Source organism: Pomacea canaliculata, linkage group LG9, assembly GCF_003073045.1.
Source record: "Pomacea canaliculata isolate SZHN2017 linkage group LG9, ASM307304v1, whole genome shotgun sequence".
NCBI classification, from domain to species: Eukaryota; Metazoa; Mollusca; class Gastropoda; order Architaenioglossa; family Ampullariidae; genus Pomacea; species Pomacea canaliculata.
In genome coordinates, this window is record NC_037598.1 from 1038782 (window position 1) to 1059882 (window position 21101).

Sequence of the window (21101 nt, forward strand, 5' to 3'; positions counted from 1 at the left end):
TCACTAAACTAATTAAGTACTGAGGAGCAGGCAAGTTATTTTTGCCTTGTTAGTGCACGTGTCACGTGATGTGCGATGCCCTTTACGTCATGTTCTATTTATAACATTGTGTTGTCATTTTATCTTTTCAAAACAAAAAAAAAAAATATCTAAGCCTTGTTTCCTAGAACATTGAAGTTTCAGTGGAACTTTTGGAATAAAATAAGTCATTGATTGGTCTGTAACTCTTCGATGTTGTACGGGAAACTTTGCTGCTGAGTTCAAAGCGATTTCTGCCATTAGGATTCCTTACAACTTTTTTCTTTCGCTTTTTCTTGCCTGAGTAAATTACTCGGATGTTCTGTTTTGTTGCTTATCTGTTTACACGTGCAGCACTGGAAATCTGACTCCACAACAATGCAAGAAAAGAAATGATTATATGTCGGAGTCCAGACCTATCTGATGTGGATGATACTAAAACAACTGGCACCATTGGTACCAGATAAAAACCTAATTAATGCTGTTTGGCATTAGTGTCATGCTTAATTAGTTCCCCGTTTATTCTGTGTGACGGCCAAACACGGCAAACAGCCTGTTGACTGTAGTATAAATTTACAGTAAATTAGCAACAGCAATCTTGTGCGAACATATATATAGATATATATTGCTACAACCGCTGTAGAAAATCAACAATGAACTCTCCTCCTCCTCCTCCTCCTCATCATCATCATCATCATCATCATCATCATCATCATCAGTATCATGTCCGTCATCATTGCGTTAATATCGTCGGAGTCGTGCTCTTCACCATATTAATCATCATCTGTTGTTCAGTCAATATGTTCATTCATCTAAAATCTAAAATAAAGACATTTGAAAACAACAGTTACAAGTTATTAATTTAATTTACATGTGAAATGCTTCAAAGACACTTCTTCTCGAGTAACAACTTGTAAAGAATACTGTTTAACAGAAACAATGTTTTACCCACCATGTCTTCGGAAAAAGGGATGAGTTGAAAGGAAGAAAAAAATAAAACACAGACATCAAAAAGGAAAGAAACCACAAGCAGCAGGCAAAATAACTAGAATTCTTCCACAAAAAATTAGTTCAGCTCGAATGCATAATTTCTAGGCGTGATTACTGGCCAAGAAGACAAAAATCAATTAATGCAAAAAATCATACTTTCAAAAACAAGTCAAACAAGGGTGAAAATATGAAAATGCACTTATGAAAATGTTGTACAGTTCTACAAATCTTTGTTTCTAAATTACATCCAAATAAAAACACACACCAGATAAGGAACCATAGGCACGAAATTCAGGAAAGAACTACCCCAAGACATTTTTTTATTCGAAGCAAACGAATATCAACGAATACAAACTGTGAACATCTGTTACAGTAACCAGGTCATTGAGCGAAACCGGTACAAAAATGTTGTTTTTGACCAGTAGAAGGCAGAAACATTAAATGTTCTTGACCTTTAAGTTTAACCCTGTCCCCACATCTTCAAAACATGATTAAAGGAAACCACGTAAAATAATACCGACGATTTCATAAAAATGAAAGAAGCAGACGACAAGGGGCTAATTTCCTCCGATTCAACTCCAGGCGATGCTGGCACGGAAGTTGTGTTCCCTGACTCAGTAGTTGCTTTGATGGAGACCTCATCGGATGGAAGTGTGACAAATGTATCCTGTGAACGGAAACAGACTCGTTAACAGATATTAAAAAGACAAAAATAGTTTTAGTTGGTTAGAGGGTGGATTAGGATAGCTGGATAGAGAAAGGATGACAAAAGGAGAGAAATCTGAAATACTTGAACTGTCTTTGAAGAAAGTTATTTCTCCTTCCCGCTGCTAACTGGTTGAGGCTGATAGGTCATGCTGCTTTGATGTAGTCTCTCTAAAACACACCCCATTGAGAAAATATAGTCTAGACTCTTCCCTTAGACAAAAATACTACTCAGATGTGGAAACGACGAAGAATAAAACCAACACCACTTACATCTTTGTCTACTTGTTGTATCTTTTCCCTCTACTGGCGCGTCTTCAGTCGCCTTCGGCTTTTTGACTTCAGGCGATTTCCTCCCTCCCTTTACTTTCCCATGTACCAGTTGGCGCAGCTTGTTCTCGTCCTCGGGTCCCTGGCCCTGCACCTTCCCCAGCAGAAGGTCTGACAGCTGACCTTTGCTCTCCTGGAGGCCGATGGCGTCGAGGGTGGCACTGTCCAGGCATGTGTCCGGAACGAAGGACAGCAGGAAGTCCGCGTGGAGGTCACCGAGGTCAGTGCTGCAGCTGGTGGAGACAGCCACACGCTGGCACTCAACGAGCGCGCGGAAGAACCTGCGGAGAAGAGAGGTGGAAAAAAGTAGCGGAGTGACAGGGTGAGCGCACCATTGATGTGTGTGTTGAGGGTACCACATCAAACGGTAATATACAGAATTCTGAGGTAAAATACTACTATCGTCAGAAGATATAATAATGATATTTAGCCTCATCAGCTTGAATATTGAGAAGACCTGCATTGCGTGATAAATGTTGACGTGGAGTTGGCCATGGTCTGGTGTGCACCTGGCTTTATCATGTTGTACGCCCGTCGCTTGCACTCACTCCCACGGTTCATCTCGTTGTTCATGCACTCTGACCCTGCTTCCACCTCTGCACATGAAAGGCAGCAAATATAAACATTGATGAAATGAATAAATTTGCAGGCAAATCTATTTCCTTATGTGTGAATGATTTTTTAATATTAAAATAACTTTTCCAGCAATTTGGGGTAAAATTTTGAACTTTCAAACATTCAATGTTGGATAGATTGTTGAATAATCAAACAACAATTTTAAATTGATACTTTGTACTGGTATAAAATGTCTCCTCTTTTGCTTTTCATCAGTATGGTGCGTCAGAACAATGTTAACTATTCAAAATTGATGTCTTCAGATCATTGCAAACAAAACAACAAACAATTACCAAAACAGATGAGAAAGGTTTGTTTTCCTTTTATGCCGCCATATTGTAGTACCTGCAAACGGAGAGAAAACAAGCAGCAAACAACCATCCAACCAAGCAAGCAAGAAAGAGTTGATACTTACTGTCCACATTGTTACAAAGATTTCGGCACACTTGTCCGCACGTGTTCTGGGTTGATGAGCTTACGGAGGGCGCCATCTTGTGGCAGTTCAGGGCAGAAGGTCAGCAGGTTGTCCACGCAAGCTCAGAAATCTTCTCATGTGACCTCCCCTTGACATGACATACACACGTACACATGTACAACGCAAATCAATGACTTATGAACAACTTTCTGTACTTGGACCTCATGTTCTGTCATATGTTTGCTAAGAGAAGCAATTTATTACACAGACTTTGATGTGTTATATTAGTAATCAAACGTTTCTAGCATCTTGTTCAATGACCTATTTAAATTACTTTAAAAACTGTTTAGAAAGTTGTGTGTCTGCTAAAATCTGGTGTTGATGGTGGAACTGTCTTAATTAAAGTCTCACACTTGTAGAAGCTAGCGCCACCTCAAGGGGATAAGAACAAGAAGAAAAGATCGATAAATTCGATAACGAAAAAAGCAGCGACGACCAAATAACAAAAACGCAGTGTTAATAATCCTGTCAACACACAGGCTCTTCTTGCGAATCGATGTTCATTAAGCATTTACTCCCGCTAGCAATTAGAAACATTAGCCTCACTCGTCGCAGTATTCTCGAATTTTCCGATAGTCCAGGGGTATGATGCCGCTGGCATCCCCCCGATACAGAGGCTGATCTGGTCGCAACCCGCTGCTTCTACTGTTTTGTCCACCAACAGCGTTGCTTTCGTCATTTCCGGTGGCGCTGGGATCGAACCTTTCCGCCCTGGTGCCGGAAACACCTCTGGCGAGGTCAGTGAAGCACTGCTGCGCACGCAAGGCGGAGTCCGGTGGGCATGCGCACACGCTGCGTGACGTCAGCGCTACTAAACCTGTAGCAGGAAGGTAGGTTGTGTTACCGTGGCTATAGATGTGTGCATTATGTAATGCTGGCACGCTACTCATTGTGTCATTACATGAAAGTAATCACAGTTCCTTACTTACATGCAATTAGCTGAGCTCAGACTAGACATTTTCAATCGTACTTGAAGTGATAGCTACTTTATTAGCATAAATAGTTGATATATTCGTTATTCAATCCATTATTCGTAATAAGTTCACAAATAACTAATTAAAAGGTCATAAAACATCCAAATAAACTAAAAATACAAGTCATAGAATGCAAGCAAACAATCATACGCGCACGCGCGCACACACACACACATACAAACTTACACACAAACACACACACGTACGCACACTCATACACTGTGTTCAACCACTTAACATACGATCGGCCACCAGACAAATCTTGGAATTCACAAGACAAAGACTGCTCACAGGGCGCGCGAAATACAAATCAGTCTTTGTCATCGCACAGTTTTGTAACTCAAACATTCGTATCTCAGGAACAACATTACACCTTCAGTGGCAAAAAGAAAAACAAAAGTTTCGGAAGGGAGATGCCCGGCCTATGCTTGCCAAACGTGCTATGAGGAATTCAGTATCGACAACACGTGACGGAGGCTGTTGTCCTCATCCACAGTAAACAAGAGACTGGCGTGTGAAGACACGGGAACCCTCTGGCTACTCCCCCCAACCCGACCTCGGGTCCTCTGTTATGATTGGGAATTTTCAGAGTCCACTAAAATTGCTTTTGGAAAAAAAAATGAGCAAGCATGATGCACACACACACACGTTTGTATAATAGGGCTATTGTTATCTGAGTTTTAAATTTTTAAAAAAACTACAGAGTGCTTTCTATAGTTTTTTTTCAATAAGAAAAAAAACACACTGAAATAAAATATTCTTGTCATTATGCTGATAGTACTCACATGCTAGTAGGGTCGCTACAAATCGAATCTCGTCCATTTTGGAAGAGTGAAATCTCGTAAGCTAGGTGGAAATTTTGTTTAAGATTCTCCTTTGAAAAATCTGAAAATAAAAATAAAACAAAAACAGGTGCACAAACTAATTTTCTGCTAATCTGAATCAACTAGTTAGAAAAAAATTCATTGAACATTACAGCTACCCATTTTTGTATATTTTAAGCTGAAGCTCGTTTCAAGTTTCCGCGAAAACTTAAAACTATAAACATGCAAGCCTAAAACTTCCAGGCAATTTTGATCGATAAAAATAAATTGTTGAGCTTGTGCGACGAAGAAAAACAAACAAATATACAAACTTCGTCAGTGAGAGAAGATTTTTAAAAAAACTTTCAACAAAAACAAAAACCATTTTCTCAACAGATTCTCAAAAGATGTGACAAAATCTTCTGCATAAGACCATCATCATCATCATCATCATGAATTGATTTTTCCATGAAAAGTAATGTACCCTGAAGAGTCCGCAGGAGTGGCCACAGATAGGGAGAAGCTTTAATTCCTTTGTGTAGTGTGGAAAGACTTCCTTTTCATAATAACAGTAAAGAACTGCATTTTCAATTTATGAATTATAATTTATTACCTAAATTAAGCCATGGTTGATAATTTTAATTAAAAAATGTTTTTATCCCCTCTTCCCCCATAACACCCAGCTAAGCACATTAGCTATGCATTCGAGATAGTGCAAGAAAGGAGGAGAATTCACAAAACAAGAACACAAACAAATAAAAGTACGGGCTATAAATTAATGGTTATCATGTCAACAAGAATCCGGCACAGAAATTTGTAACTGTAAAACTTTGCTGTCGGTTTTCCAGCCAGGCGTATATTAACATAAACTGCCATATTGTGCGCGGATGCAAATTAAACGCCTGAATGGAACACTGTTCATTCTGAAACAAAAGAAAGATAGAAACAAAGAAGAGGAAGGAAGCAGTGAAGGGAAAACGGAAATGCACAATGAACAAATCAATAAATAGTACCAAATAAGTCCACTGAAGAAGAAGTTTATGTTACTGACCACTGTTGTGAAGTTCAGATTTACATTTTTTTAGTCGCAGCTAGACTTGCTGGTCACTATAAGGGGGCTGAACTCTCAAGAGGTCACCCCTTTCTTCCACTTCTTCCTCTTTCTCTCGCCTCCTGGCTGCGGACGATGAAGCATCGGAAAGAAATGCCTGCGACGGGAGCGACGAGACAAAAGTGACGCGAGGGGCTGCGGGAATGTCAGGCAGGGGACAGCCGGTGTTTGTACAAAAGGTCGGCCATGCTTTCTTCGTGTTGACTGCTTTCCCACCGGCCTGTCTCTCAAACACATTCTGTAGTCTCAGCCCTTAGCCGACTGCTCACGAAACAGGCTGCAAACTTAGGCATCTCTTTGGAGTTAATCATTTTCACACCTTCCTAAGTCCTTCGTAGTGCTGTGCCTTCTCCGTGCAGCTGGGCCCAGAGTGTCATACCAAGAGGTGTTTTCAGGGACAATGGACAGTGCGAACTGGAGATGTGTTTCCTTTTGGAAAAAAAAGTCAAGTTGGTGCGGTCAGTTTGAGCTTGGCGCAAACCAATGGCGGCCCTGTGGGAAAAAAACAAAAACAAAAAATAAAGGGGATTATAGTTGTTTACAAGCAGGGAGAGAAAATTAAGTCGCACAAACTGCTTGCTACGTCAGTTTCTTGGCGGGCGTTGAATTAAACTTCTAATTTATCACATACTCTTGGTGTGGGTTGTAAAAAAATAAGGTGCCTGAATCTGTTTCCTTTCATTCTAAACAGGTCTACTGATGATTGAAAAAAAAATTGTCAATTATACAGCGGCGCCTTTGTAAAAATAATTGAGGTGGTGCCAATCTACTTCGATCAACACCATGATAGTTTTATTACAATATCTGTGTACTCCTAAGACCAGAAAGGGGGAAATATCTTTCATTTGGGTGAGGATGTGTGCTGGGAATGAATGTTTGTGTGCGCGTGTGCATGTTCATGTTAGCTCCCCCTTATATTCTATATCAGGAAACTATTTTATCTGGTAACATCACAGACACACTAACAGCAGGAGAGGGAAATGAAAATCTACTGGTCGCTGAGAGAAACTGGAATGTGCAAAGTAGTAGTAGTAGTAATGCTTTTATATTAAAATCTCACATTCTTATAATTTATAACGCACATAAAAGAGCTCATGAATTCCTGTGCAAACATACCTATACACTTACATGCACACACAAATACCATACAAGGAACAAAGGTTGGTTTTTTTTCGGAGACATTTTTGAAGGAAGATATATTAGGTTCCATGGAGTGGCAGCTCTGAAATCGCTGATAATATATAGGGAGAGGTAGGGAGGTCAGCAAGAAGTGAGTTACAGTGGTCGATGCCAGAGATGACAAGGGAGATAACAAGTTTGGTGATAGCATCAGTCGGAAGATGTTTTCGGATCTGGCTAATAGGTCTGAGATGAGAATAGCATGGCTTAGCAGCATGGGATACACACTGATGCACAGAGTGTCTCGAGTACGCACCCAGCTTTTGCCAGCCTCAGAAGTAGAGGTGGTCATATTGTCGAGCTGGAAGGAAAGAAAGCGAAGAAGATGAATAAAATTGTGGTGTGTGCCAATGAGAATGGTTTGGTCTTGTCGTCATTAAGTAGAAGTTTGTCACCTGTCATCTAGTTTTTAATGGCTTTATAGCAGGTGGATGTTCTAACTATAAAGGCAAACTATGCAAATACCAAGTTTATAAAAACAAAAACAATAATAAAAAGAAAACTGTAACCAACTGAAGATCCTTTAACAATAACATCTGAAATAACGCCTAAAACTAATAAGAGTCTAGAATAGGGCAATATTAGGGATCTGGAAACTAGTACAGTACACCACCACTTCGGACTTGGTAGGCCTCCTGGACACCTAGAGAAAGAGACCACAACAGGAAATGATTGAGGGTACCAGCAACAGTAAACAACACCTGCGGCACCTCTCCTAACCTCTTCCATTCCCATCTTCCACTCTTCATATTCCCCAGATCCTCTTACCCCCAAAGTGAGAAATCGCCTTTATGTGGAAGCACTTTTCTCTCCTAACATTAACAACTGGATGTTTAAGTCAACAGTGTCTGGACGCTCTCAGGTGTTTCATTGTCTTCATATGAGTTATCGGCGTAAAAGTGGTGTTTGATGTAATGTGATAATAGAAGACAAAAGATATCTAGAGAGGCACACAAAGTGAAGAAAACAGGCCCAAAGGACGACCACAAGGAACACCACAGGAAAGTGGATCACGATCGGACTCAAAGTCACTGACAAGAACAGTGTGCAGTCTTTTGAAAAGGTAAGAAGAATGGTGAAACAGCATCAAAGGCGGCAGAAACATAAATTTAGGATCGAGGGTGAGTAGGATCGAGACTTTACCCGAATCAGTTAATAGTAGAAATTAATTCAGAATCTGAAGAAATGCAGTTTCAGTGTCAACTACCGTAGTCGTCTTTTGATGGTTTCTTTCATGTGCCTGAGTGAATTTAAGTATTGCCAATTACATGTATATACTTACTTTCCAATATTTTGGTGGGAATAAATCTAATAGGATTCAACTTCAACTATAATACACCAAATACACCACAGCAGAACACGTTGGTCTTATCAGAAAACAATATTTATTACTTCAATAGTCGCTGAAAGATGCCAGAATCAACGTCACGTGCAGCATAAGACGCCGAAAGTACGGGTGACCAAGATGGCGGACGCTCGTTGCCTTGAGACCGTGTCGCTCGCTCAGTCTATGACGTTCGTCGCTGGGAACCAAGGGAAGTAACTCTAATAGCTACTGAACGCTTCCGTTTTCCTGTGTAGTCTGCTACTGTACGCGGAGAGAAAGGTTCCCGATCAAAGTCCAAGCTCAGTTCATTTAAGCTACTAAATAGTTAACAAGTAGCTACTTTATCAGTTCAGTGAAGCAGAGACAATGTATAAAACTCCTAATCGCTACCTGGCTGTAAAACAGTTAAATATTCCTGTAACTGTAAGTGTAACTTAAATTATATATTACATGGGCAATTTTGCTTATTCAAGTTATTATTACTCAGTACATTTGTTGCTTGATTCTGGCTATGTTACATTCTTCTATGGTTTGATAATCGTTTTCTTTTCATGCATTTGGCTCTGTTATATCCGAGACTGCAAGAAAATATATATGAATAAAAAAAGGATCGAATATAATGTCTTGGATAGGGTGTGTGTGTGTGAAAGACAGAGAACTTAAAAATATATATGTATACATTTAAAAATATATATGTATCAGTTAAATCTTATTCCATATTAGTCTATGCTTAATTTTGTTGCAGAAAGTTGACAAAATAAAGTACTTTCACAAAACTGCAGCATGGTAAGTTTTCATAAGTGACATTAAAAAAATTGTTGTAATTTTTCAATTTTTCGTTGGCCACATGCATGTCAAGTCACTTTTCAGAGGTAGGGGAGTTGTTAGAGACGAAGCTTATTTCAGTTTACGTTTCACATCAAACTATGCAGTTTTTCTGCTGTATCTTTCATGCATAAATCTCACAAATAATCAATTCTGCTTCTGTTCCAGTGTCTCTTCATCTAAAGCAGCACCGGAAAGGAACTACCTCCAGCAAAGCCAAGTTCCAACTTATCATTTTCAGAAAAGCTTGCCCCGTCTTCCTATTCCAAAACTAGAGAAAACATGTGAACGATTTTTGAAATCTTTGACCCCTCTTGTCAGTACCGAACAGCATGCAAAGACTAGTCAGATTGTGACTGAGTTTCAACAGAAAGAAGGGAAAGGTGCAAAACTTCATTAAAATGTGGTCATAAATGATATGAAATCATTATAAATCAATATGAAATCTATATAACCACTTTGATAATGGTAGCATGTAATGCTAAATGATTTTACATTTTTCTTATAATGTTTAGGACCTACATAAAATTTTGTTCGCTTTGCTTTTTACAGTATTTCTGGTGGGGTATGTTTTCAGTACATATTTGTCTTTATTTTTATTGATTTAGAATTACATAAGGTTTTAGAACATTGTTTTAGAATTATATGGTTCTAAAACATTGTTATTTTTTGTTTCAGAACTAAATGAAGAGCTAGTTGCACAGAACAAGAAAAATAAGCACACCAGCTATGTCTCAGGTAGAGGAGCATTATCTCCCTTTGAAATTCATGCAGCATTTAAAAAATTATTTACTTTCAAAGGGTGAAGGTAAGGTGACCAGACGTCCCGCATTTGGCGGGACAGTCCCACTTTTGACCTCGTGCCCCGCCTGAATATCGGGCGGGATGCCCAATGTCCCGCTTTCTGGCTTTCTGGCAAGTCCATCAAATGTCCCGGTTGTCTTTAAAAATCATTTTTTCGGCGTTTTTTGACGGTGACGACACCATCATCGGCACGTGTCCTGCTTTCGCCCCCGAAACGTCTGGTCACCTTAGTGAAGGCCTTTCAATTGCAAAATTCTGTGCTTATATCTCTCCTATTTTTAAACTAGTTTTTTAGTTTCTTCATATTATCACAGATTTATGCAGATGTAAGATGGATGTGAAGGACCATGTACGAATTGTCAACAAAGGTCCATGCAAAGATATGTGAATTTTCTCACTCATTTCTTTTCATGCAGGACCATGGTTTGACATGTATTTGAAGGATCGAAGACCAGTTGTACTGACACACAATCCATTTATGGCATTCCAAGATGATCCTAGACCAGAATATAACACACAGGTATGCAAAAGGAGTTACCTGTGACCCAAAGACAAATTTGTCTATTATGTGATAACACAAATGTTAGTTAACTTTCCTGTTGAATCTTAGAAAGCATCTGAAACATTTAAAAGAACTGCAAATACAGAAGAATTGATGTGAAAGGCTGCTTGTAATTATTTTTATTTTCTTCGATCTGGTTAGTGTACTTGCCTGTTCATTTAGTCACTTAAAAAAAAACAAAAAACAAAAACTGAGTAAATAAACAATATTATCATTGTTAGAATTTGTATTTTTAACATGTTTTCAAAAATCAACTGCAAGCATTGTATAGTTATACCTCTCAACCCTGCATTACTCAGTTGCTGAGAGCAGCCAATTTTGTCATTACTTCTGCGAGATTTAAGAAAAGTCTGCAAGCTGAGCTACTGGAGCCAGAAGTTTATCATCTAAATCCAGCTGCTAGTGACACCCAGTCTTTCCGCAAATTTGTCAGGTGCTTTTTAAAATTGGAACTTTGTTGTTGTGGTTTTTATTAAGAAAATATGTTTCAGCTTTAACTAGAGAAAATGTATGAGGTTTGTTTGGAAGGTATTCGGGGAAAGTTTCCTTGCATCAGTAGTTTTTATGATTGTAATTTAATTTGTGATCATATGTTATCCTCAAAATCTCAGGAGAAATGTAAAAAAAAAAATTTTCAGTTCTTGCTCAGAGTGAAACGTGGTTTGTGAAGTTATAGATTTCAGGAAATTCCAGTTTCAAAACGCAGATATTTTTCATGCTGAGCATAGTTCATGATGTTTGTAATTGCTCTTCATTTAACCAGGTGGCTGCCGCAGTCTCTTTCTTGGTATGGTGCTTACTGGTATAAAGCATTTCCCCTTGATATGAGTCAGTATCGGCGTCTTTTTAATTCCACTCGAATACCAAGGTAGTAATTCTTCTTTTAGCTAACCTAAGGAAATAACTGATACATAATAAAAGTATTACAAATAAAGACATTTTCAAAATCTGCTCTTCTGAAATGCATTTTTCAGTGAATACCTGAAATCTTAAAATCAAGTTTTTTTAAAATAACAGGTCATTAAGGATCTTCGAGATTGTTATAAAATGTTCTCATTAAAGCAGTATATTTTGGGGGTGTGGTGGGGGCAGAGTATTTGTGGGAATTTTTTGTAGTAATGGTAGTTTTCAGTTTAATTGGTGATGAGAAAATACTACAATCACTTTCAATCAGGATAGTGCGAAGATTAAAGTTGATTAGAATAACTGGAGGATAATTTCCTTAATATTTTGCGTGCACATCCTACAGAGTTATGTCATTTAATTTATGTTGCATTTTTTGGCTATGCACATCTTGACGAATCAGCAATGATCATAGAAAGAAAATCTTTCATTTTTGACAGGCCAGAAAGGGATGAACTGTACACAGATGAAAATGCTAAACATTTACTGGTGATGAGGCATGGCAACTTCTACATTTTTGATATCTTTGATAGAGATGGTGAGTTAAACTTAATATCCAGCTGTCTCTTCATGCAAGAAAAGAAATCTGATCCTGCTTCACTGTGGATGCTCATCTACTTGATTGATAGCATGCGGCTTACCTTTACACTTATATTACCTTTAAATAGTTCATAGAAGTGTAACATTGTTGGAAAATTAGACATACATCTTGGTGCTTAAGTTTTGCATAAATAATAAAAGTAGAAGCAGAAAGAAGAAACTGACTTTTAAACAACTTTATTGCCTTAAGAACTTTTTATTGCACAAGACTGTAGGACACACTTCACTTTATTCTGATTTTTGATTGCATTATAGTCTTAGTAGCTGCATTTGTAATGATCTTTTCCCTGGTTTGTTTGTATGTTAATTAATTTTGATCATTGTCATTTGTGATGCATTTGCTAGTCCACTAATGTTTTTATTCTGAGCTAATTTTTGTCACACATAGCACTTTTCATATTTGTTGCAGGCAACATCATTGATGAGACAGAATTGCTTGCTCATCTGCAATATATCTTAGCTGACCGCACCCCTTCTCCAGAATTCCCTATTAGTGTTCTCGCTACCTCTGATCGTGATACATGGACTAGGGCTCGCATACAGCTTCAAAATGCTTGTGAGTTGGGAGAAAGAGACTAGTTAAACATTTTTAGTTTCTTTTGCTCTCTGTTGTGAATTTCTTCAGGGCAGTTAAGCAGAAATTAACTACCTTGTGACATCTCATAAAGTATCTTCAGGTCATTAATGGAAAGATGTGAAACTGCAAGAAAAATATAAACACATAAAAAATAGGTAAAGATCAATGAATATGTGAAGTAGCATTGGTAAATATTATGTCACTCTCATCATAGGCAATATTGTAACCACTGCTGTTGACACCATCACGGTAACTGCCACCAACTTTTCAAACTTTCTTTCCTGTCTCTCCTTTCTTTGTTGCTTATACATTTTTTTCTCTTTCTTATTTTGCTTCCCATAAATGTACACAGCAGAGCGCAACAAGCTACATCTGCAGCTGATAGACAGCGCAGCCTTCTGTTTAGTGCTTGAGGATGCAGAGTATGCGGATTCCTTGGAGCTTTCACGCTCGTTCCTAATGAGTGATGGAGTAAACAGGTAAAAAATAGCTAGCTGTCAGTTTGCACTCACACATCTATGTACACTAAAAGAGCCATACACAACCAAGGGTGCTAACCCTGGTCCCTGACAAGGATGCAACTGTTGTCAGTTTAGAGATTACTTTTCTAATTGATTTCTCTCCCTTTAACATTTAGGGCTTATTGTTAAATTTGGAAAACCGTGTTTATGTTTGTGTAGACTTATTGTACAGTATAAGTTATTGATTTCCTTGAAACATTTAAAATACAAAGGTAAATGCATTCTATTTTCTGAATTTCAAATGTAAAACTTTTTTCTCCCATAAATAATTATGTAGATATTTTGAGAATTTTTTTGTTCTTTGTATCACATCTTGCACTTGAGCTACTCACATGAACTCTTTCATGTAATTTTACTTCAAGTAAACAAGAAGACATTTTATGCTTGTAAAAAGTTTTGTTTGTTAAAAAGAAACCTTATATCATATTTGTCTCAGGCAAAGCTATGCACCTATAGGTTTTTGGAACTTTACATAAAAATGACAAAAAACCCACAAATGCAGAAACTGTTTGCAAAATGCATTGGCCTGCCATTGGCACGATCTACATCAGTTGTCAGCTTGTTATTATTTTGTAGTTGTGCTCTCTTGTAAAGCACATTCCACTTATTCCTAGTGAAAAAATGCACTATATATGTGCTGTTATTATTGGTCTGTAAAAGCATACACAAAGTATATACGAATACCTATATCAGTTTAAAGGTAGATCTGGCACAGAAACAAGATTCTATAAAGTCTGACTTGGTAAATAAATGTATTTTTTCTACAAACCATATTTTTTTTAAAAAGCTTAGGCTTTCAATTTAACATCTATTCTGTATTAACTAGATTAGTTTTGGATGACAACTGAATCAAAAATCTTTCTGATAGTTTATTTCTTTTTTATTTAATCTTTACTATTAAAACAATATTCAATTATATGATAATAAGTTCATGGACTAAAAATTGCCATTCTACATACACTGCAATGCTTCTTAAAACTTTAACTGCAACCAGGTGGTTTGACAAGAGCTTCCAGTTAATTGTCACCAAACAAGGGACTGCAGCCGTCAACTTTGAGCATTCATGGGGAGATGGTGTGGCTGTACTGAGGTACTTCAGAGAGCTATACAAAGAAACCACCACCAGTCCATTTCTGCATCCAAATTCAGTGCCAGCTAAAGTGGATTCCTCCAGAATTGTGCAGTGCTTAGGTAATGCACTTTTATAGTTTTACAGTTTACCTGTAATCTTCAGCCAGTCCTATAGTGTCCTCATAGGGATGATGATTGATTGATGATGATTGACGATGATGATGATGATGATGATGATGATGATAAAAGCCACATAACTTAGGACTATTGTCAACATTATCTGACACAGATCAAGATGGAACAACAGCAGAGTTGAGCTTCTGGGAGATCAGCACAATCGTATTGGTGTAGAAATCAGAAAATTTCTGTAGGAGTTTTTGTGCAGGAAATACTGGTGGGAGTGGAGTACCAGTGGTTTTTCCAAGAAAACTGCAGCTAGCATTAAATAACTGTTTAATGGTTTTGCAGGAAAGAAATTTTTCGGAGTAGAATATTGACTTTGCCACTGAACAATGTCTGTAACACGATTCCTGGCTTCCTGAAAAGTCTGGTGGTGCACCATGAGTCTAATGATTTACCACTTCAGCTGTGCTCTTCTCTGATCACATTTGGCTTCCGGAAGCTCTGGGCTTAGGACCCTTGGCAGTATACCAAGGAAATGGGGATGACAGGAGACTGGGTTACAAGGCGACAAGTCAGTGGGGGTGACTATCTAGTGTAGTATGGAGAGTGTGGAACAGCTTAGTAATGGTGGATTCAGACAGAATGTTGATGCATAGGTTGTCCTTAAGAGCCTCCATGTCTAATGAAGTGAGGCTATGCACATCTTTATAAGCATTTGGCAGGATTGGTTTGGCAAGGTCCAGTGTGCACAACACACAAAAATGGTTTGAGGACGGTGTTTTACACCGTGCCAGCAACTAAGGCTATATTACGGCAATAGTTAAAGGGAAAGCTGTTTGTGAAGATGATGTGTGGTAATAATCAGTCACATCTAATAAAGGCAATACCTCCCCCTTGATATAGAGTCCTCACAATATAGTGATGTAATGTCATAATACAGTGATATAGTGTCCCAGTAGGAAGCTAAGAGGAAGCTTCTGTGTGATCTGTGGCTTATCTGATACTGTTGCTGTTTGTTTGCAAATATTTTAATTTAGATTTTGTTGTGGACCCGTTCCTGAAGGAAGCTATCCATGCAGCTAGGAGATCATTTGCAGAGCGCACAGACTCTTTGGACATGCATTATTTTGAGAGCTCACAGCTGAACAAGAATCTTGCCAAACAGCACAAACTGAGCCCCGACTCTCTCATGCAGCTTGTAATTCAGGTAACATATGCTTCATCTTGCTTCTTTCTTAGTGCTTACTACAATTTTGTTTGTAAATGTGTTACAAAGTGTTACAATTTTAATTCTTACTTTGCTCTGTATTATACTTGAACTGTCTTTTCACCTTAGATCAAAATGCTTAGCATTGTAGAAAGAATCTCCATGTATTCATTCAGTTATATTGTTCTTTAGCACAACCTTTTCAGTGGAGTTGAGAACAAGTTTGAAAATATTAATTTTGTTTATTTTCAGCTTGCTCACTATCGCCTCTTTGGAAAGTGTGTTGGGACCTATGAATCTTGCAGTACTGCTGCTTTCAAACATGGCCGCACAGAGACCGTCCGACCTTGTACAACCGCAACACAGAAGGTGTGTCAGCAGTTGTTTGAAGCAAAACAGTCAAATAGTGTTCAGGACATCCAAGCAGCAATCAGAGAGTGCACCAATATTCACAACACTCTCACACGAGAAGCAGCAATGGGTCAGTTAACAAGCTTCTTTTTTTTAAGAGAGAAAGCTTAACTTTTGTGAAAACTTTTAACTATTTACCACATTTTATACAGTATCAGCATTGTGTGTGCGCATGCAAACATACAGGTAAGTGAGTCAGAAAGGATGACATTGTTTTATTAATGAGGGTAGAGAACAAGCAAAGAGTATTACTAAGTCTGTCGGTACAGTCCAGTGATGTCCCTTCTCTAGGAGTACTTCTTTGATGAACATGAACATTAATATTTGTAAAATGAACCGTCCCTTGGACTCTTTTTTATTTTTTACCATAAAAAAGAATCACAAGAATATCTCTCAAATTTAATGTCCCCCTTTCCAAGAGTAGCCTCCCTTTCTAATCACTAGCAAAGGAGCTCTTGAAACTGCTAAAATAGTTGCACCAACACCGATGAGGTTTTTGCTGAGAAATCATATCCATTCTTGACAAACTTAGCAACTGGGCTCACATGGAACTTGTATAAAGAATTACTGCAATAAAACTTTTTGGTAAATACTCTCTGACTCCTATATATATATATGAGTGAATAACTACAACCTTTGCGCCCACACAGTTTTCTTTTTATGTAGCTCCTTTTGTTATTATAACTTTTAATCATAGTATAACAATTTCTCTATTTTAGGGCAAGGGTTAGATGTAAAACTGGTTTAATTACACTATTTTGAGCACCTGCAAAAGGCCTAAAAAAAAAAAAAAAGCTCTAATAGCAGAACCCAACAGAATGAAAGGTGACTGAGTAGGGCTATGTAGAAGAGTTTCCTAGAGCGAGAACCTAAGAAGCATTTCATTTTTGATAGCTGTTAAGTGAACATGATTAAGAGACTTTGACTTTATTCAGTGTACACTATGGCCTATAACTGAAGAGAGTGAACATTAAAATATTAAAAAACCAAAACATATTTACATAGATGTGTGAACTAACACAGCTAACATTCCAGTTCCAAATACATATAATTAATATATCTAAATGTAGTCTTGCTGACATCAGTATTGAAAAATGGGAAAGAGATGAGTAGCACCAAAATTTGGAGGGGATGAATTGTTCCTTTAATCTAGTGTGTTGTGGACAACACAATGAAAAAATGTACTTCAGTTTCTTCAATGCTTTCGCAGAAGGGACAAGTTTGACTAACACTTGAGTCTGTTATATAACTTAGTTTATGGCACTTACGTTACTAACAAAAGGTACCCTGAATCTGACTAGGGCATTTCTCATCTCTATGTGATTTAGAATCTGGTATAATTGAGAGAGAGAGGTAAGATGAAAGAGTGAATGAATAAAGCAAGTAAGAAATGGAGGTAGCATCAGAGAGAATCAAAGAGAAACAACAGACATATATAAATATGCTGATAATCAAATTATCTGGAGATTGAAAAAATGTGCACAGGAATAATCAAAGTCAGTCCTCTCGTTTTTTCAGGCCAGGGATTTGACAGACACTTATTTGCCTTGCGAAAATTAGCTGAAGCAAAAGGCCAGAACCCAGCCCTCTTTAATGACCCTGGATATCGCACCATGATTTATGATATACTGTCGACATCCACACTTCCAGATCCTTCTGTTCTTATTGGTGGATTTGGACCTGTAGTACCTGATGGATTCGGTATTGGTAAGAAAATGCTTGTTCTTCAGTTTATATTTGATCCTGGCCTCTTTAGCAAGTGCTTTTAGTCTTGCACCAGTTTTCCTGACATAAAACCTGTTGGCATGTTCTCAAGGGATCTTGATTGCTTTCTCTTTGGCTGGCTGAGTCACTTTTAATCTAGTTTTTATCATTGAAACTGTGAATTAAAAAAAATATACAAAATTTAATTCTTTGCACCTTTAAAATTGCAGTCAGGGCTATAAACTTAAGAAAAACTAGAACTGTTTTAGTTGCATATTAGTGTGAAATGTGTTTTTCTGTTTTCTTATTTCCTCAACTTAGGATATGCCATTCAGGACAAGGGTGTGGGCTTTAATGTGACAGCTTACAAGCCTCACAGAAGTGCTTCTGATTTTACTCAGAGCCTGGAAGCTAGTCTGAAGGACATTCACAACATACTGGAGGGAAAGATGCCCAGTAGTATATAACTCCAACCTCTTGTTGAGATATAGTTTGTGTTTTCAGACTAAACTAGTTAATGTCACCCTGTGCAAACACTCTTCAGATAATATCTGAAAATGATGATTGTCAAAGGTGATTGTCAAATGTTAAGTCATCATTCATTTTTTCTAAATAGCTAATAACTCTCATAAATTGCACTCCACTACAAAAGATTGCAATTTTGCATTTTTTTTGCTGCCAGAGTTGGTAATATAAATGGCCTGTTTGTTGATAGTTCCTCTTTGCATACTGCTTTCTTATTGATAAACAAGAAATTTAAAAAGGCAGGAGCTGAATGTGTTAAAAATCTATGCTGACATGTGGCATTGTGTGATGTTAAAATATCAATGTTAGGGATGAAAGTTTCAGGAAAAAAATTCCTGTGTTAACTCTTTTCTTATTTTAGCTTATGATGTTATTCTTGTGTGTAATACATCTCTGAAGTGATTAGGATTTCGTGATTTTTCTATAACTATTACGCTCAATCTTATTGAGAGCTGCATTTTTACTTTTTGTTGTTTGTTCTTAAGCCATTTTGTCTTTTCTTTTGAAGAAGAAAGTGTGCAAAATGAGATTGTCATAAATACATTACAATTATTCTCTGCCTTATTAACTTCCTTTCAGATATATTTAAATTTAATCATGTTTAGGATTCAAAGAGGGTTAGTATTGAGTATTATTATTAAGAGAATTATAATGGTAGCTTTTGATAAGACTTTTGTTATCTGTGTTGTGTTTTTACCATGTGTTATCTACCTGCTTATACAACATTGCGAGGTTTTATTTTCAATATATACTGTGAATTTTTGTGTGAAACCAATGTACAGTATTTCACATGCTTCAAGAACAATAATTATATTCACAAATTCATTGTTTTACTGAAGTGGGAATACAGTGTGCGTGTTTGTGTGCCCACATGTGTGTGGGAGAAAGAAAAGACAACGTACATGCAACTCATGCGCTGGGTATGTTCTTGTATCACTACATATACTGTATAGGCTGTTACTAATCTGTCAAGGCTGGTTTGTGGGTAATTGTTAATCTCTCATTAATTTATTTTGGAAAATAGTTTATTGAATATTAAGTACATGTTAATGATTGTCAGAGAAAAGGACAGTGACATTTTTACAAGGGTGCACAGTGTTTGCACTGATGTTGAAACTTATACATTTTCCTATTTACCCCATTTTGCTCAGTCACCCAGACTTTTTTTTGTGTTACCTTTAAATATAATGCATATAAAATTGTGAATTAAGATTCAAAGATCAATAAATATTTTTTTTAATGACAACGGTGTACTTTCAGTTATCTAACAATTTGTTGCTGTGGTGTTGGTGGTTATAGCTGAACATTCATTTGAATTTTCTTCTTTCAAAGAATTCATGTCTGTGATTTTAAACAGCACATGTAAATCTCCTCTATATATCACAGTGGTTCTGGTTAGTGTTATAAGGCTCGGCGACCCCTTTGAAACTACGCATGGACCACTGCCAGGAACACACTGGTAAGAAATGTGTCTGCTTATTATCTCAGAACCAATGTGCCTCACCAACACTGACTTTTATGACGACACTTCACAGCCTAATTTGAACTGATAAAATGTAGATACCCCTATCAGCCGGTTCATTATAGCATGAACTTGTATTAGCTTAGTATCAGAAGATACATTCCAGAAAACTGTTCCCATAATGAATATTCCATAAAAGGATACATATTTCCATTATACTACTACCTCATTCTGGGATATCTAAATCCTGCTGACTCATTTCCTTAAATAATATTTACAAATTTTATAACACATAGACATCAAATAGATCAGCGTAATATAACAAAATAAGCAGCCACCACCTCTACACGTCCATGATTAAAGGCAGTTCAAGAATGACACTCAGTTCCACATTTCAGTCTCATCTAATCAACCTGCTAAATCCCACTATCCACTCTATTGTGTTCATGATAGCTCTGTTCAAGAACTTACTCTCTGTAATTCATTTTTCTGTAAATTACAAGACACACACACACCTTTCACATTTAAATTATGTTCAATGGTGCTGTCGACAGTCACATGACAACACTTCATGCCGTATCCACGGGAGGTCAGATGCCCTTTGGTGTCGATGGACGCTTCTTGTGTTCACTCACCTGGAAGGTTTAAAGTAAATGAGAATAAAAATTATATTATTCAAAAATATATTCTCCGGGTTTCATTTTGCTATGTGTGCGTAAATAATGAGTGTTAATGTGTATACAAAGTAAAGCCATAAAACAACAAGAAGTATGGAATCAGAGATGAACAGGCAGTCTCATATACCATGTATCTTGCTTTCATCTTTCTGTCAATCATGGGGTGAATAAGCAGATGACGACAGTTGACAGACGGGTGTCTGTTACTCTTGGCCAGACGGTCCTGATGACAGTACTTTAGTGAACAGTTGGAAACAGCCGACTGACAATGAATAATCTGGTTCTTGTTTGGATTTGTCTCCACTTTCTGTCCAACTCAATATGCAATGTTGACCATTCTCTCTCTCTGGGTCTCGCCATAATGTAGTTTTAGTTGTTGGCACGGCATAAAAATCAGCTCTGTGTGTCATCCGGGTGTGGGTGTTTCTGAGAGTTTGCCTATGTGCATCACGTGTTTCTGTGTGCTTGTGTACGTGTACGTGTATCTGCCTGCCTCTGTGTAATATGTTTAGAAGACTTGAACTGTTTGATGTATGTCTGTCATTATAAATGCGATGTTTAGGAATGTAGTGATGACAGATGCTGAAGTGTTGTAACTGATG

At 37.5% G+C, this 21101-nt stretch overlaps 2 protein-coding genes across 3 annotated transcripts; one reads left to right on the forward strand and one right to left on the reverse strand.

Annotated features, from left to right (window-relative positions):
• Positions 1–865: 865 nt before the first annotated feature.
• Positions 866–7004, reverse strand: LOC112572480. 2 transcript variants are annotated; one of them, XR_003101004.1, is made up of 8 exons: positions 5962–7004; positions 5395–5466; positions 4893–4992; positions 3680–3950; positions 3074–3221; positions 2501–2639; positions 1987–2324; positions 866–1675 (listed from the first exon to the last, which is right to left on the reverse strand). XR_003101004.1 is itself a non-coding variant. In XM_025252183.1 (7 exons), coding segments are annotated over exons 4-7 (555 nt in total). In that variant the 5' UTR covers positions 3150–3221; positions 3680–3950; positions 4893–4992; positions 5962–6987; the 3' UTR covers positions 866–1673. The 2 variants fall into 2 exon arrangements, 1 of the variants encoding a protein (XP_025107968.1); XM_025252183.1 differs by lacking the exon at positions 5395–5466 and having other exon boundaries at positions 5962–6987.
• A 1737-nt stretch (positions 7005–8741) lies between these two features.
• Positions 8742–19606, forward strand: LOC112572479 (carnitine O-palmitoyltransferase 2, mitochondrial-like). The gene is made up of 15 exons (XM_025252182.1): positions 8742–8950; positions 9273–9313; positions 9521–9735; positions 10031–10090; positions 10573–10676; positions 11018–11151; positions 11482–11586; positions 12062–12159; positions 12631–12777; positions 13151–13277; positions 14314–14510; positions 15551–15720; positions 15973–16201; positions 17650–17838; positions 18157–19606. The coding sequence occupies exons 1-15, from the start codon at positions 8894–8896 to the stop codon at positions 18300–18302; spliced, it is 2019 nt and encodes a 672-aa protein (XP_025107967.1). The 5' UTR covers positions 8742–8893; the 3' UTR covers positions 18303–19606.
• Positions 19607–21101: the final 1495 nt, after the last annotated feature.